The following is a 19,055-nucleotide window of genomic DNA, read 5'->3' as shown; positions in this document are numbered from 1 at the left end:
TTGTACTGTTGTCTACAAATCCCTGAGCACGAACAGTCCCTCCTATATTAAAGACCTTCTAAACATATATGTCCCCAATAGACATTTGAGGTCAAGCAATGACCAATCAATCCTTGTCAAACCTAAGCCATTGCGTAAAATAGGTGAACAGTCTTTTCAATTTTCGGCCCCCCCATTTTTGGAACTCTCTCCCATCACACGTGAGATGCTCGGATTCGTTGACAACGTTCAAATCTCGCTTAAAGTTTTATCTTTTTACGTCATAATGTTGCAATATTATTTTCATATTTTGTTGTTGTTAAATTGAATTCGTATCACGTTTCCTTTACACTTGTCTCACTGTAATATGTTTTGTTTTATATCACAGTAAAGCGCTTAGAGCCTGTGACAACGGGGTAAAGCGCTATATAAATGTCATTTATTATTATTATTATTATTAAAAAGACACAGTGTAGGCTACATATTTTTTCTATTTAGTGGGTGATTGGAAAGTATACAGCTGGCTTATAACACACTGGATTCCGTAAATATACGGAAAATTGGCAACCTTGTACTAAATAACGAACTCATCAGAAACAGAATAGATGTGTTTTCCTCTTGCATTTAATTCAATAAACGAAACAAAGAGGGACCTACTCATCTCGTAACAATTCCAGTATTTGATCTGTAAGAGATCTTAACTTTATGGTGTTGACAACTCGGTCTGTAAGGTCATCCCAAGCCTTGATATGATTTTGACCAAACTCTGACACCGTTATAAACCCATCGCCATCGCTGTCCAGTTGTTCCAAACTAACCATAAACATTTCTTCTCCATTCTTGTCTACATTAAGTTCAGTGCCGATTTCATGGATGTGAAACTGTGGATGTGATCTTATAACTTCCTTCAATCTTTCCAAACTGACTCCTTTATCTGCTTTGTCTGGAGGCGTTTGGGACATTTTCTGTTGTAATTTTAATCGATGTAACTCTCGCTGAAAAATATAGACGGCGGTAGAATGTTCAACTTCAATGTTCCTTAACATCAAACTCTTAGCTTCTTCTTCTTTTGATATTTCCTTTCGGAACAGGTGATGGGAATATGTGTTTTTGCAGTGGCACCAATCATCGCGGTTTATTGGGTTGGTTTCTAGAAAAATATCCCTTGTGGCCATGTGATTAAACCACTGATTGACGGCCAGGTTGCTTCCTGTTGATCTCACCTGTTTGAATTCAAAAGAGATCGGAGAGTTAATTACAACGACAAATGTCTAAGAGGGATACTCAATGGCAGACATAACTACAAAGAACAATGGATAAGAATACCACGTTTTTATTAACGAAATTTTAATGGAAAGCGACCCTAAAAACATTTTTTTGACAATTAAAAGAAAATAATTAGAATTTATTAGTATGAAATACTTTGATTATTGATTTTTATGAAAAAGAAAGAAAAATATTATTTGTACAGTCTTACACGTAACTTCCAAGTATACGTTATATATAAACTGAAATAGACCAACATTCTGCATGTTTAGTCACGGAAATAATTCGAGTACATAATCAAAATATAACTAGAATTTTGATTGAAATATTCTGTGAGTAATGTGACTCATATAAATAAAGACAACACAACAAACATAACTGCCACGCGAGTACACCCAATGAAGCAATGACAATGAAATTTTTTTTCTATTTTTGTAGGCATTATTCTACTCTTAAATCAAAACCCTATCTCCACTGAGTGAAAATCTTTTTGAATTTTAAAAATCCATTCATAAATTTAAAAATGTTAGGCAGTTTCAAAGGTTTCAATTATTTAGATGACCCCAAAGAGAGAAAAACTCGGATAACATGGGACGCTTTTTCTACGTTTTTTTCTGGTTTGTATCTCGCTTAATACCTGGAATTAAAGATTGAAACTTGGCAATTTCATGGCAAAATTATCAGAAAACATTCTGAAGACATCAGAAAAGTTCTAACTTGTATAGGTTAAGAGCTGTATGGCTAGGGGCAACCATAATTTTGTCTACAAATATACATATTGATCACTTAGAACTTTTCCGAAGTGAAATTTTGTGTCTACTACAACCCATACAAATGATATTAAAATGCCTACTAAATTATTATCAACCAAAAAAGTCCCATGAAACCATGGCTAATGTTATTTTTAGTATTTAATTTAGATAAATAGATAGAGAGTGAATGAGAGAGAGATAGAAAGAGAGAGAGAAAGAGAGAGAGAGAAAGATAGAGATAGAGAGAGAGAGAGAGAAAGAGAGGGGGGGGTATGTGTTGATCCACTGTGAGGTAAAGAGAAATTGGACAAGTCTATCTCAAAGGGGACAAAGAGGTGTAAAAAAGTCGAATTATCGACTCATTATTAAATCAACATGCAGTAGTTGACGATTTAACACCCCTATTACAAGACAATGAAAACAAATAACTTTAAAAAGCGTGCGATAGTTTGTGTTCCCAGACGGCACGAGCAGATCTGCCAAATGGCCTCGCGTGTGGCCAAATATATAATTTTGTCTCTTTCATTAAATTTTATTCATAGAATTTTTTGCCGCAGTGACATTTATCTTTGTCTATACAATTTTTTTTGTTAATATTCAATTCGTTTTAAAGGGGTCCGTCTCAGTGTTGAAAGCCATATTATGATTTTCTATTTAGTCACTTTTGAAGTCGAATTTGGTCAGGTGAAAGTCTGGCCATCTGGCAGCCTTGCCTCGCTGAGGTCATTTTCGTGTCGCGAGATGTCACTCATCACTAATCATAATCCAATGAAATTTAAAACATAAATAGAAGAAAAGTGCATATATAACCTTAGCAAAATCTCTCCTCTTGGTAGTTTTAGAAATATTTTACTCCAAAGAGCAAACATCTGTATTTAACGGTCTTGTAGTAATTGCACAAGTTTTGCCGCTTGACACAATCTAAAATGACATATTGTTTAACTATGTGCCAACTTTCAGTCATATTCATTGATAAACATCGTAATTATTTTTTTTTAAATAGCATACACGCAATTCGAGTCATTTCGATACCCAAATCGAGGATCAAAGATATCACTAAGACAGTCATTGCTACCAAATGGATCACCGCCTTGTCGTTGGTGCAGGTGCTTGAGGCATATCCTGGAGCAAAGCTGTAATTCTGATTGACCGTCAAGAGACCATTCCTGACGTCGAGCTGGACGCGGGTGCCATGTACCACCCGCCAATATATGTGATTAAATGACGATCCATCCTGGTGCCCGGATGGCTTCGATCATCTTGGGATCCACACATTGTATTATGATTACGTCCATGTCCAATTCTCAATAGCGAGGCGGTCTAACCAAAATTGCTGCATTTGCGTTGTCATGGTCACCGGCACACACGACAATTCAGGGAGCTTCCGAACACAATTTTAGCTGGAAAATGCGATATAGGTTGGGAAAGAAGCATATTTTCTCCCTCAATACCAAGAGCCAGAGTATGGCAAAAATGAACTTTAATCAAAGCTACTGCCGTCATAGCATTAACATTTTCCTGTTACTGGAGATTTATCTTTATCCAGGCCCGCAATTTTTTTGATTCCAGATCCCAGGCTATACGGTGGTCCAACGAGAGGCTCATGGGAGCGTTTACGCTAAAGAGCTGACGAAGATAAGGTCATTGAGAGTGTCACGAATAGCAATGGGATGGATAATATTTCCATGAAGACGAACGGGATGAATTTGCACAACATCTATAAACCACCAAAAGTGACGTGCACTATACCACCGGCCAAAGTGGTTCGCCATCCTTCCATTACTCTGGGAGATTTGATAGCCACACCCAAGAGTTCGGCTACCCAGGCCGCAACAAGGCAGATAAACAACACCGATCATGGATGAACTGTAACGATCTGCACCTTGTATACGATCCTACAGCCAAGGGTACTCCTTACCTCACCCTCGTGACGAAAGGAGCAAACAGAGTAACGTTTTAGGTTTAAAGGACATTCTTTGGTGACTTCCAGCATGGCAAGTACCAGCCAATACTTGTCGCAGCTGGGGTGACAATTCCGAGGACGGAGTCTTTCCCACTCTGCAGATGGAATTTCAGGAAGGGTAACAGGGAGGAATTTACCTCTTATCTCGAGCAAGTCTGCCCTACTATTCCGAGAACATAACCAGATATAATTGTTTGCTGGTTGAGAGCGCGCATTGCCCTATTCCACAGAGCAAACGGAAATTTTACACCCCTTGCTGGACGGAAGAGTCGGAAATGCTGTACAAGTTGTACCAACAGTCCCAGCCCCAGGACATAGGCAATAGATTACATCAGTCTCTGACAGAAAGAAGGAAGCAACGGTGGTAAGAGGCCGTGGAAAATCTCAAATTTACACACACACTAGCTGCCACGCTTGGCTATTGACATATAAATTTGATCCGGGTTGGAATTTTGAAAGGACTGCCAGTGTCGTATAATGCCTAAATTAGTCTCATGCAACACTAACTCCCTGGAGCTTGGCTCTCGTTAATCAGATAATAATAATAATAATAATAATAATAATAATAATAATAATAATAATATAATAATAATATTAATAATAATAATAATAATAATAATAATAATAATAATAATAATAATAATAATAATAATAATAATAATAATAATAATAATAATAATAATAATAATAATGAATTCTATTTATATTACGCCTGATCCTCTATAAAATAAAGCTCTAGGCGCAAAAAGATAATATCAATCCATTTAAGTTTCTCTCTCTCTCTCTCTCTCTCTCTCTCTCTCTCTCTCTCTCTCTCTCTGTATATATATATATATATATATATATATATATATATATATCAATCTATCTTTTTCGCTCTCTCGCTTTCTCTTTCTCTATCTCTTTCTCTCTCTCACACACGCACATACACGCACACACACACACATACACACACTGTCTCTCTGTCATTCTCTCTCTCTGCTCTCTCTCTCTCTCTCTCTCTCTCTCTCGCTCGCTCGCTCTCTTCCTCTCGCTATATGTCTCTCTTTCTCTCTTTTTCTCAGAAACATACACACATACACACACACATACACACACACAAACCTTCCACCATCAAACTATCTACCTATTTATAATAACATCGCGTATTCGTATGGTCACCGTCTGCTCAAATAAAATAACTAATAAATTAAGAATTCTCGAAATAAACAAATTTTTAAGTGCTTCCTGAAAGCGAGTTCAGTGGGGAAGTCAAGAAGAGATAAGGGAGATTGTTTCAGAAATACGGTGCAATGTGACTAAAGGATCTGTCAGAAATTGTTTTACCCTTGTTTTGTCACTTTAACCAGACCATAATCACCTGATCTCAATGCACGGGGCGGTCCGTATGGATCGACAACATCATTGACATATGCAGGGGCGCTTCCGTGAAAACATTTAAAACACATGACTCCAACCCTAAAGAGCACCCTGGCCCTAATGGGAAACCAGTGTAAAGTCAAAAGCATTGGAGTCTTGTCTTCTCTCTTATTTTTTCTTAAAACTATTTTAGCAGCTCGATTTTGAAATCGCTGCAGTTTATTACGTAAGAAACATGGTAAATTAGACAGGAGTGAATTACAATAGTCTAAATGAATAAAAAACAACAGCAAACACTAGAGTCTTTGAGGAATTTAGATTTTAAACTGCCGAAAGTTGCCCAATACGGTTAATTTTACAATAAAGTGCGTTGCAAAGTTGTGTCACATGATATTCCATGGACAGATCAATGCTGAAATAAATGACCAGGTTTCTGGCGTTTTTAGAAAATGTTATTTTCACATCATGAATATAAATCGACAGGCCTTAGTCAAATATGTTATTTTAGGAATACATAATAAGAGTTCTGTTTTCTCATCTTTCATTTTCAGTGTTTTAACTACCGTCCAGTTCTTCACATATCCAATGCAGTTCCCCACCGATTTCAGTAACCCTTTAATTTTGTTTGGTTTTACCGATTGGTATAGCTGAGTGTCATCAGCGTACATATGATACGTGACGCCGTGATGATTTACAACACTTCCCAATGGTTGTGTGTATAAAGTATGGAGAATGGAACCCAGAACAGATCCCTGGGGCACACCAAAGTCAACCGTAAAAATATTCGATTTTCTTCCTTTTACTTGACTTGTGCTGATCCAGACAATCCAAACGTTCTGGAGAGACGCACGACTAGAATCAAATGATCTATAGTGTTGAACGCCGCACTTTGATCCAGGATAACAAAACAGAAACCTTACCCATGTTAGACTCACACAAAAGGTCGTTTTGAATTTTTAGAAGGCACTTTCAGTAGTATGATGTTGGACAATTGTTGATACTATCATTCAAATAAGTACGCTTTGCGTTAGTAATCAGCGTGTGTATTTTTTACATGGTTCTCTGCAAAAAAAATTATGTAAGGAAAGACCGGTTGATCTCCATCGTCGTTTTGGATGTCTTCTCTCGGATTTGGCCTCTTTTATGGCAATGTTCATCCACGGGAACGATGGTCGATTCATGACTGTCCTTGTTGTTGGAGCATGGCGCTCTAGGAGCTCAGAGAGCTTCTCATCGTATTGGATTGCAGTCTAGTTTTTGATATCTGCAAACACTCCGACATTTCCCTATCCAGACTGTCCTTGTTAATCTTTCTCAAGCCTTTAGACGAAATCTTTCGTCTAAAAGAGAGTGGACGTGTCAGATTGACCACGAAAGCAATGGCGTAATGATCTGACAGTCAATAATGTGGTTTTGCCGATGCGTTGGTTTGCCAATCAATTAGTAAAGGTAGTATGTAGTCAATATTGATGTAATTGTTTTCATTTCTGGACTTGATTGGTTGTCGTAGTAAAGTGTGGACCCGTCTCGAGAGCGTATTCAGTGAGGATGTTACCTAACTCAAATCCTTCTTTGACAAGTGGCAACTAAAGACGAAACACGGCTGCAGCATTCCATCTCTGCAGCGGCTGGAACACCCGTGTACCGGAAACTTAGCGTCTCCGATAATTGTACTGAGTATCCAAAGTACCTAGGGGTCACGCAGAATCGCAGCCTCACCTATCGGGTCCATCTATAAGGTGTTGCACTGAAATCAGAAAAATCCAACAGTCTTTTGAGGAAGCTGGGGGAAACGACTTAGGTTGCTAATCAAGCACTGCTGCAGACTTCACTAGGCTATTCTACCCCGGAGTATTGCGCTCCATGGTGGGGTAGGAGCAGGAATGTAGAAAAGGTAGATGCAAAACATAGCAAGTCTATGAATATAGTGTCGGGAATGTTGGCAAATCACCTAAAGAATGGAGCCCAATAATGGCAGCAATCCGCCTCCACCCCCTCCCCCTATGTCTGGAGGGAGACAATTAACTTACGCTGGCTTAGCAAAATGGAAGGGGAAATGAAAAAAAACCCTCCCAGGCGCATACTGGACGGTGGCCCCATTTCGAGCACAAATATGTCCCGGCAACCTTTGTACTTGGCTTCTCTGATTTCGGACAGGGTTGCATATATGAGATGGAAGTCGACTTGGGCAAATGCTGTCCCTCGTGAGAGCGGGGACGTAGACTCCTTGATACTGGGGGACAAGCAAGAGGAGGCATTGGATGACAACGAATCGACTTCTGTGGAGAACCTGCCTAACAACATTGTCACTTCATTAATGTGGACTTTCCACCTGTCCCACACGTACACCTTGTGGCAAAAAGCCCGAGACCGCAGAGCGTCTAGTCGAGCGTTGTGTTGCGACGAAGTTTCCTGGCGTGTTCGCGACAGTACCAAAAGCATAGATCATCATACCATATAAGTGTGACGCCATTAGAAGCTGCTGCTGCAAGAGACGAACAATCATGACTCAAAGAATGAATATGATCACAAATAATAACATTTTGTCTCCTGTAATTTCTAGTTATGTTAATTCAATTAGCAAAGTTTGACCAGAATTTTATCACAATGGATATGTAAACTTTTAAATGACTTTTTATCAAAACTAAAGTATTTGCCGGTTAGATTCTACCTCATCCAAGAACCTTTATCTAATCGTATCGATTACTTTCAGTTTAATTTTGTTTCTATATAATATTAAATAATTGGAAGAGCCGCGTTTTGATGTCAGAAAGTATATACATAAAATCCCGGCTACCACATCTTCTAAAATATATTAACATCTCGATACACACAATTGTAGAAATAAAGGTATCCATAAACAAAACAGCTGTTAGGATGGTTTAATGGCCGTTGTTTTCCCCCCAAGATGTCAGCTGTTTCCATGAATACTATTTTCTTTAAACAACGTAATTTTTAAATCTTTCCTGAGCCAATACATCTTGGAATTTATGTACAAGACTTTAAGAAAATTAATAAAAAAAGAAAAAGTTAAACGTCTGTTATGTGCCGTTGCCTTTCCCCTTTAGTTTCTTAGATCCAGTTGGCAGCTCATTTTCTTAAAGCAGAATCGGTCAAGGGGACAGTTAAGATTTATTTTGACTTCCTGTCAAGCTAGCGAGAATGGGCGGACTTTTGTCATCACAGAGTGCAGGCACCCAACGTCAATGAAGACGACGCTGGATAGTGAGTGGGTGACATCGTGTCAACCTAGCGTTGATTAAGTAGCTGGACCTATTAAATCTGATGAGCTACTGTCCGTTTTGCGCTATAAAAATCCAGATAGATTCTGGCTTTATTGACCTTCCGTCTCTAAAGAACTACTTGAGATCAAATACAGGGTCAAGACACTAAACTTTCATGATTTAATAAAAAGAATGTGTGCCAAATAAAATCAAACAGATTATCTGGAAGTAAATAGAAACACTTTAAGAATAGACCGGCAGAAAGATTAAGAAGTTTTAGACTAATGACTCTCACGTTGTCTTTATTCAAGGCCAAATCTATGTTTGATGACGTCACCGTTAGATCTTTCCAAACGCACAAAATATTCAAATAGTTTGGACATCCATCTGATTAATTGAAATCATCAACTCACCTGGTGAATCCAACTACTTGGAATGTACAAACAATCTCCGGGATCCATATCAACAATGGTAAAATTGGCCCCCTGGAGTGTAAAGTAGTGGTTCAAATCCACGCTGTCAACATCCATGTAGGAATATCCCCTTTCGATATTTTCCGTTATACTCTAAAATGAAATAAATATACATTTATATATTTATATATATATATATATATATATATATATATATATATATATATATATATATATATATTTAAAAGTTGTAATAACTGTCGAATTTAATCAAGTATCAAAACCAATAAATTCCCGGTAGCTTGTTAGTTAATAGAAAATGTCAACAACAATTGATTTATATATTTGGAAAGTAAAGGATGGACACTTTTTCACCAAATTATTTGCGTGAGTGTCTGAAGGACAAGAGACAATGAACAATATCTGTCATCTAGACTAATGGATGTTGTTGAATTTGTTGTCATTTACTCGAAAAATGACGTGAGCTGAATTGTATACTAAATGCATAGATTGATGTATAGAAACAAAAAACCCGAAATAAAAGTGCTCAACTTTAATATTAAAGAAACGGTAAATATATAAATAAAATACTTTAAATATAAACATTACCTTCTATAGATCTGTTATCTACAAACCAATCGACTGGGAGTGTAATTGGATTCATGTGAGTCGACTTTGACTCATCGCAATATGCTTTGAACAGTTAAATTTACAGAGCATTGCCTGAACTACAGGACACCAATACTATATATATATATATATATATATATATATATATATATATATATATATATATATATATATATACAAATTGTCACTCACATTTTTTGTTGCCGAGACGATTCGTTTCTGTGTCTCTTTACACGTCCTCAGTCGGCGTAATCCTTAATAATGTCCGAAGAAAAAATTCTTACTCCAAACGAATTGCTTGTTCTTGGTTTAGTTGTGTAGTCGTGATTAGTGTTGATGTGTAGTGGCATTGTTGTGGTGTGCTCTCATTGCTTATATTATGAGTGTGTGTGTGTGTGAGAGTGTGTGTGTGTGTAGGTGTGTTCTGTGCGGTGTGTACATGTGTGTGTGTGTGTGATATTGTTGTGGAATGTGGTTGCGTGGGTAGGCGGGGGGGGGGGGGGGGGGGGTATAATGGGATCGGGAAGGGGGGGGGGGGAAGGGGGGGTGGTTATTTGACCTTTTGCGTTTTGAGCTTGAATTTGTTAGAGTGTCTGCACATTGTCATTAGGTCTGATCTTTTGTTAAAGGTGCTATTGTTTCTGTAGTTGTGTAATAATATTTCCAGTTTCTCTGTCAGGCATAAATTGCATTTTCTAGCACCGCATCTGTAGGGGCTGCTTTGCCTGACGACCTCTCAGGTTATTGTTGATGTTTTATTAGTGTTTATTTGTTCCCAATAGTGCATTGCTAATTTGGTGCTCTTTGCTTTGCTTTCATGTGTTATGGAGGCTTTGTGATTGTTGTATCGTGTTTTGAATGGGGGTTCTGTGCTGCCGATGTATTGTGCTGCGGTGTTATCAGTGGTTATGGTGGCTTTGTAGACTATGGCGCTTTTTTGGCAGTTTCCTTTTAGAGGGCAATTGTCTTCCTTTCTGCAGTTACAGCTGTCTTTATTTGTATTGATGTTGTTGGTTTCGGATATGATTTGTCTGTTGTGGTTGGTAATGGCCCTCTAAAATGAAACTGCCAAAAAAGCGTCATAGTCATTCCACAACAATATCACACACACACACACACACATGTACACACACACTCACCCTCATAATATAAGCAATGAGAGCACACCACAACAATGCCACTACACATCAACACTAATCACCACTACAGAACAAAATCAAGAACAAGCAACTCGTTTAGAGTAAGAATTTTTTCTTCAGACATTATTAAGGATTACTTCCGACTGAGGACGTGTAAAGAGACACAGAAACGAATCGTCTCGGCCACAAAAAATGTGAGTGACAATTTGTATTCTATATTAGCTCTAACCATCATTATCGAGCACCTTCGTACCTACAAGTACCCAACACTCATAAATATATATATATATATATATATATATATATATATATATATATATATATATATATATATATATATATATATGGGGGTCCCAATAGCTCAGTTGGTAGAGCAATCGCTTCACATACAGAGTGTCCGCGATCGATCCTGGGTGCTGTCGAGATTTTGTAGCTAATTCTGTTAGATGTGGCGGAAAGTAATTTGAGATAGATTAGCGTCCTATCCAAAAGCAATTGCTATAGTCCGTTTCATGTTCTAGAAACCAGAATAAACTCCGGCTCGATGGGCCTAAAAAAACTGGAGGACTATTTTATAATATATATTACTAACCTATGAAACCCCAATAAAACGCCTACAATTAAAGTTTACTTTGTCTCATAGGTTGTCAATGATTTGGAGACCATTTGAAACCATTGGAGATTGCCAAAATAACCGCTGGCTTATATACTTAGCTTCCCTGAAACAGGTCGATTTGCAAAACAAAACGACGACCGGCGGTCTAATTGTGTCACCTACAAAAGCAATAATGATGATGATGATGATAATAATAATAATAATAATAATAATAATAATAATAATAATAATAATAATAATAATAATAATAATAATAATAATAATAATAATAAGATAATAATATAATAATAATAATATAATAATAATAATATAATAATAATAATAATAATAATAATAATAATAATAATAATAATAATAAATAATAATAATAATAATAATAATAATAATAATAATAATAATAATAATATAATAATAATAATAATATAATAATAATAATAATATATAATAATATAATAATAATAATAATTAATAATAATAATAATAATAATAATATAATAATAAAATAATATAATAAAATAATAATAATAATAATAATTAATAATAATAATAATAATATAATAATAATAATAATAATATAATAATAATATTAATAATAATAACAGTAATACTAATAATAATAATAATAATAATAATAATAATAATAATAATAATAATAATAATAATAATAATAATAATAATAATAATAATAATAATATTGATGATGATAATAATAATAATAATAATAATAATAATAATAATAATAATAATAATAATAATAATAATAATAATAATAATAATAATAATAATAATAATAATAATAATAATAATGATAATAATAATAATAATAATAATAATAATAATAATAATAATAATAATAATAATAATAATAATAATAATAATAATAATAATAATAATAATAATAATAATAAAAATAATAATAATAATGATAATTCTGCTACTTTTGTTGGGATAAGGTTTCTAATTTTGCTAATTCTTTGTATTTCAATGTATTTAAGATCAGCGTCAATCAACACTCCAATGTATTTTATGCTTTTAGGATATTTTGCATGCAGGTTAGGAATTCTGTCATTTCATCAATCATGATTTTGTTTTTGCCCATCCAAACTTCATTTAAACAGGTCGTCCAATTAAACTTTCAATATCATGACAGATAGAAGAATTAAATATGTGAGTATCACCTGCGGGAAACTGGTATAAATTATCACTTTTCTTAATATCATTTGACAGTGGCTGCATATACTTAGTAAAAAGGAATGGTCGTATGACCGAGCCCTGATGGACGCCTAATTTCAAAGAACACATATCAGATTTGACACCACTCACCACGACAGTCTGCCAGCATTCAGCAAAACATCGTCGAAACCAGCTCAATGCAGTGCTATTTATAGTGACAATTCACTCAAGACGGCTTTGCAGTATGTCGTGGAAATTAGTGTAAAAATGCCGCAGATAAATCAAAGAGGCAGAGAATGTTCAGCTTATTATCCAAGTCAGATGGTTTAATAGTCGAAGAAAGGCAGTCTCTGTGCTGTGGTTCTCCGGTTTTCCAAAAGCTTTGTAACAAAAGGAAAGTTGAAAACTGGACGGTACTTTTTCAGCAGCAGTATGCATCATCATCATCATCATCAATTGTCATCATCATATTCATAATCATCATCACCATCATCATCATAATCATCGAAGTCGTCGATGTCGTCGTCATCATTATCACAATCATCATCATTACATCAAAGCAACACAAACAACTACAACTACAATAACAGCAATCAAAACAACTACAACAACAACAACAGAATACAAAATAATTATTTCGACACAACACAATAATTAAAATCTATATATAAGAATTTTTTTGTAACGTTTTCACTCACCCCTACTTCGAAAGTGTGTGGATTCAGGAGCACTACATGTTTCCGACCTCTATAGAGACAATTTATGTTGTCATCATCGTCAAAATGGACAACAGATTTGGTCCCACCACTACTCATCCACATTGTTGCCGTATGAGGTTGACTGGGTAAAAGGCATTTGAGAGACTGAGGATAAAATGATATGTATAAGAAATATACAACGCATAGTCGTTCCTAACGGATATCACTGCGATGCCAAATATAAAGCCATGCTTTCAATAATAATGTTTTAGAGTCAGTCTCATCCAAACATTTTCAAATACTTTTATAGGTCCAATTCAAGACAATATCAGATCATTTGTGAAAAATGTTTACATCAATTTTTGTAACAAATTTTTATCACGACAGTTCTTTTTAGAAAGTTTAGCTTAATTACATCACTGGAACAGATAAAAATGTTCTTAAAGTTTTTTTTCGTACAATAGTTTCTAGCGACAAAATGTATTAATTAAAAAATAACATGAGATTGCAAACAAAATTTCCTATTTTGTGAATGCATGGTAGTAGTCGGCCTAGTAGTTGTAGCACATCCCTCTGTTGTCATCCACGTAAAGATTTTTTAATGTATACTGCCCAACGTTCCAAAATATATTACTGTTTAGCAGAATACACATTGGAAGACTACAAAACTGGGAGAATCGAGAGTCGGTTGACAATCTTATTCATTCGATTCAACAGATAGAATAAAATGCTCTTAAGCTTAACCTAAATCAAATGTTTACTGTTTAAAAACGTATTCTTCGGATTGAACAGATAAGATCAAATAAGCTCACCCATATCCATTTATCCCATAAATCATCAAAATCCGTTAGGAAAATTTTTCAAACTTGAAATTTTGCCGCTTAAGCCAACGTACACATTATGTAAGTTACTTTAGCAGGTAAAGGCTAATCTGCCGACTCATCTAAACCTGTGCTATTCGCTGTTCTAGTCGTCAAATGACCGGTCATTACCCCATAGCAGATTTTTCTAAATAATCATTTGGGTCAGCGGGTGATGAACTTATCTTTAATTTGGAAAAGAGTCGCTGTAAATCTGTATAAATTAGGTTATTTTTATATTTGCCAGTAATTCTGTATTCGTTAGCAAAAATTCAACTTAGGCTATACGAAATATTTTTGCTTCCAACCCTATATTTTAAAAAAAAATATTTATAATAGGCCAGTGAGAATATCTAGTGGTATGACACTCGCTTTCGAGCTTCGCGCTCGGCGCATATTATAGTCCTTGGAAAAGGGCTCTTGACTCACATTCTCTCACCGTACTCAGGTTGAAGATGAGTACATGGCCGAAAAAATTGTAATATCGTCGAACAGGCGACCAGAGACCACTTGTAAAGCGCTTTGAGCATATTTAGTGGATATTGCTTTATGTAAAGGTCAATTTATTTCATCTCGTTATTGACAAAATTGAGAAGCTGATGCGGACCGCCAAACTTGTTGGTAACAAAGTTACATTTAGTAAACAAATGCTCACTCAAATCATGAATTATTTCATATATTAATTCCACATAAGTGTTGCTAAGCAACCGTTGCACATCAAATGATCAGCAAACATTGTTTTAAATGTCACAAACCCGCAATTCCCCCAAAGCTTAACCTTGCACGAAGTTGCACAATTGAGATGGGCTAATGAACACCAGAACTGGAATCATAAAATCTGGGACGGCGTTTTATATACAAACGGATCCATTTTTGAAGTTGATTCTAGAGCCAAACGAAATTTGTTCTACCCTCATCGAAGTGAATGTTTCAATGACAAAAGCACCATTGAAGAATATTTCCGGGGATATGGATCTGTAATGGTTTGAGGACTGATAACCGGTGGTAGAAAAATTTAGCTTATAAATATCAAAGACTCAATTCATAATCCCCACCTATACAACAGAGATATTCTAGAACCTTCTTCCCGTTTATACGAAATCAGAATAATCAAGTAGTGATATTCCAGCATGATAACGCCTCATCACATAGTGCTCGACAAACATCTGATTTCCAAAACAATTGTAAGGGTGATGAACCTGCGGTCTGCTGTGTACTGTTATGCCCTGGCAATGTGGTTGCTAGGCATCGCCCGAACGTGTGTGGAGTTTGACCGTCCTTCCCAGAGTGCTATGCCAATCAGGGTTTGAGCCTGATGCTTATATAAGCGTAGCGCAGGAAAGCAGAGGGGTCTTTTGTAAGTATGTCTAGTTGAACAGTACACCCCTTTCCAGCGGACCTGTTCTTTATTATTTTATCAATTGTAGTATTCCCTATTCGTGGATGTAAGGAGAAAGGATAAATGGCTAAGTAGAGTTGTATCGTTTCTATTTTATGTTATCGATGTTACATAGTTACGTAATTAATGTATCGTGGTCGTAAACCTGGCTCTCTATTAATTTTATTCGCTATATTTGCCAGGCCGTGAGGCACGTACTTTCTTCTTTTTCCATTCCCTCTGAATCAGGCTAAGCCCAGTAACAGTGGCCTGATCTCCTTCTTGAGGGAAATTAACGAGTTTCCTCCTTCTATAGTTCTAGTCTTTTCCCTTTCTTCTTCTTTTGTTGACGTTTCGGATTATCTTGCTTTGCGACTAACTGGGAGCAACCGAATCGTCACAGTACCCTGACATAAATGAGATTTTATGAAAAGAAAGCTACACAAATAAATAGAGGAAGGAAGGTGCTGTACAAAATTTGATGAACTGTTATTCAGAATTTATACAATTTGGATTTATATACAAGCACAAACAATCCATCAGGTGACACCATCAGTTAGTCAAAAAGTTGTGACATTCACCAATTCTAACGGTTGACAGACAAACTACTGAAGCGCGTCATGTGTGAAGATTGATTTCAGTTTTGTGCTCAATTTTGCAAAATCGATTTTTTTTGGATTGATTTCAAATTAAATTAAGGGGCAACAAGGCATGGGATACTGGGGTATTGTTTTTGCTTTGCATCGAGAAGGTTTCGATTTCTATTTTACGTCTTTCTGTGTGGCCTTGAGCAAGTCACCGCGCCTTCATCACTTTTCGGCGGCGTACTTCAGTTGACGCCTAGTTATTCCAGTCTTTCTAAGGTTTGTTTGTTTCTAAGGGTTTTACGGCGCTTGCAACACATTTAGGTCATATCAGCGCCAGTAAAAAGGAAGAAAATAGGATAGTGAAAAGATTCTAGATGTACAATAAAAATGACGAGTAAAAGAGTGAGACAAAGAGAAGTGATTCATATAGGGAACAGATGTAGATTCCAAGAGCACACTATCAATGTACTTAGTTTGAGATCACCTAAATGTCTCACCCACACACCAGCACAAGATCCCATTAAGAGGAATACACTCAAATGCTTGCTTTATACATTCAAAATAACAAACATAACAATACATAACAGAGAGATGATTTACAAATGAAAAAATATAATCTTCCAAAACAATAAACTTTGCATTTGACTGTTTCCTTCCCAGCCAAGTACTGCGCCCCGGGCAAAACCAAGTAATCTCATGTCAAGACAAAGACAGAAAGCAGATTGGAAAACAGATTTAGGGGAATAGAAGACACAGAAAGTGCCACCCTGCCCATGATGGGAGACCAGGAACCAACCCAGAGTCTTCCTAAGGCATATCACAACGATCCTAGGGTAAATGCTCCCCTTGAAAAAGGATGAAATGATAGATTTCAATTATTTTCATTATATTATATTCTTTTACATCGATGACGGTATCACACTGTCTGGTGTAAACAATTGCTAGAGGGAAAATTGCGAAGGCTCCAATGATAATAAAATATAGAAAAACAAAACCAAAACAAACTAATGCATTTGCTTATTGGTAACTAAAACTGATCTGTGAGAAAGAAAGGGGAAAAGGAGGGGGAGGAGGAGAAGTAAGGAGGAGGATGAGGAGGAGGAGTAAGGAGGAGGAGGAGGAGGAGGAGGAGGAGGAGGAGGAGGAGGAGAAGTAAGGAGGAGGATGAGGAGGAGGAGGATGAGGAGGAGGAGCCGGTGGTGGAGAGGCTTACCTGTAGTGGAAGAGGTAATGTCAGATCTTTGGTCAAAAATGGCGGCACGTCATTAACGAGGAAGTATTTTTCTGTATTATAACGTCTTAAAAATTCATGCAACTCCATCTGTAGCCCTTTTTTCGTCCTATTTTCCTTCTTTTCCGGTTCAATATTAAAGAGATGTCCACGGTTTCCTTTACGGAGACTGACTTGAGATAAATAACCGTCTGTCCATTTGTTAAATGCAGGGTCAGATTTAACTGCCCGCTTCATGAGAACAGGTTTGGAGCGAAGGAAATAATTTGAAAAGAAATCCGTGGGTTCTGGAAATCCATCTACTTGTTTGACGTTGGTTTTGGTTCCACTCTCTCCAAAAGGTTTCAGATGGCCCTTGATGTTGTTGTTGTTGTTTTTATTATTATTATTATTATTATTATTATTATTATTGTTGTTGTTGTTGTTGCTGCTACGACTGATTTCGATGGTTTTGACAAAATACCCACACAGTAGACTAATTGTCAATAATGATAATGACACAAGTCTAAATCTAGTATACATTCTCTTAGAATTATCAAGGGGTTTTTTTCCAAGAGGATATCGATTCCTGTAGAAGACTTTGGAATGGTTTAGACCTGTAAATAAGTCAATTGACGTTGACCTACAAGATCCGCGATGACGAAAACATATATCGTTTTGACCGAATGGATGTGAGGGGGGAATTTGAAAAACTTACACAATATCTGAAAAATAAAGAAGAAAGCAGTAAAATTGTTTGATTTTTTAAAACGGGTTTTATGGAGAGTTTCTCAACAGCTCCAACCCGTGAAAAAAGTGTTTAACAAAATGTACAGGTTACGTTTGTGTCGAGTTATTCTGACTGTGGCATGCGAAAGAAAATACAAACATACGTCTTTTTCTGACAAAGGAATCTATTTATAATGAAGGCTTGCACGGCGATATGTTTATTTTTGCTACATACTCAGAAGGTGTTGAGTTTGATCTCTCCAGCCAATGTATGTGACTTCAAGCAAGTCACCTCACAACAGCTCATAATAAAAAGAAATGAAGTAAGTAGAAATATACTAGGGGACAATAGAGAATAAAAACTTTGAAGTGATGTGGATTTAAACTCACAACCCGCCTATCCACGAGAAAGAGAGATGGAGAGAAAGAGAGAGAGAGAAAGACAGAGAAAGAGAGAGAGAGAGAGAGAGAGAGAGAGAGGGGGGGGGAGGACAGCGAGCAGTTAAGCTTATGAGCTCTATTCTCAACACAAAACACCGAGACGATTGATTCATTGACTAAGCTCTGATTTTGGGTGAACATTCATTCAATAGATAGTAAGTATGTGCTTGGCTAAGAAACTCACAACATTGCCATCCGAAAGTATAACGGACCAACACACAAAACTATGTGTAACCTATGTGTAAACGTTTATAGTCTGGTTAATACAGTTTAGTGAGAATTACTCATAAATGCTGATTGCAAAAAGCAATAACAAAGACCTGAGTGAGTGGCCGTCAACCATTCTGTCTCTAGACACCTAGATAACCACGCCTCTAGGACAGTCGTTACAATGTAAACAATGGCAGTGATTGGTAAACATAGCAAACTGCACAGGTTTTTCTATCGATGTTTATTTGTCTAGGTATAATATATCCACCGTTTTATTGCTTAATCAATAGAACCAACACAGAAAACTTAAACGTTTATAATAATATGATCGAGAAAGTCTGCGATAACTAAAAAAAACAATAACAATGATCAGAGAGATGTCGATTTCATTCACGTTATTGTTTATATAATACAGTCGACCATGCTTG

General features: G+C 36.2%; 1 protein-coding gene across 1 annotated transcript in view; it reads right to left on the bottom strand.

The window, feature by feature from the left end:
- Positions 1-585: 585 nt before the first annotated feature.
- Positions 586-19,055, bottom strand: part of LOC144959057 (tRNA wybutosine-synthesizing protein 5-like) — a 29,967-nt gene continuing 11,497 nt past the window's right edge. Inside the window, exons 2-5 of the mRNA XM_078891412.1 lie at positions 17,251-17,972; positions 13,213-13,377; positions 8,957-9,109; positions 586-1,202 (exon numbers count right to left, since the gene is read on the bottom strand). Of these exons, the coding sequence (XP_078747538.1) occupies positions 633-1,202; positions 8,957-9,109; positions 13,213-13,377; positions 17,251-17,790 (1,428 nt within the window). The 5' untranslated portion in view covers positions 17,791-17,972 and the 3' untranslated portion in view covers positions 586-632. The remainder of the gene's footprint in view (positions 1,203-8,956; positions 9,110-13,212; positions 13,378-17,250; positions 17,973-19,055) is intronic.

Source organism: Berghia stephanieae, chromosome 13 (genome assembly GCF_034508935.2).
Source record: "Berghia stephanieae isolate SIO BIC M18660-M18661 chromosome 13, UCSD_Bste_1.3, whole genome shotgun sequence".
NCBI classification, from domain to species: Eukaryota; Metazoa; Mollusca; class Gastropoda; order Nudibranchia; family Aeolidiidae; genus Berghia; species Berghia stephanieae.
Note: the sequence above shows the minus strand (reverse complement) of the source record. Positions and strands in the feature narration are given on the sequence as shown.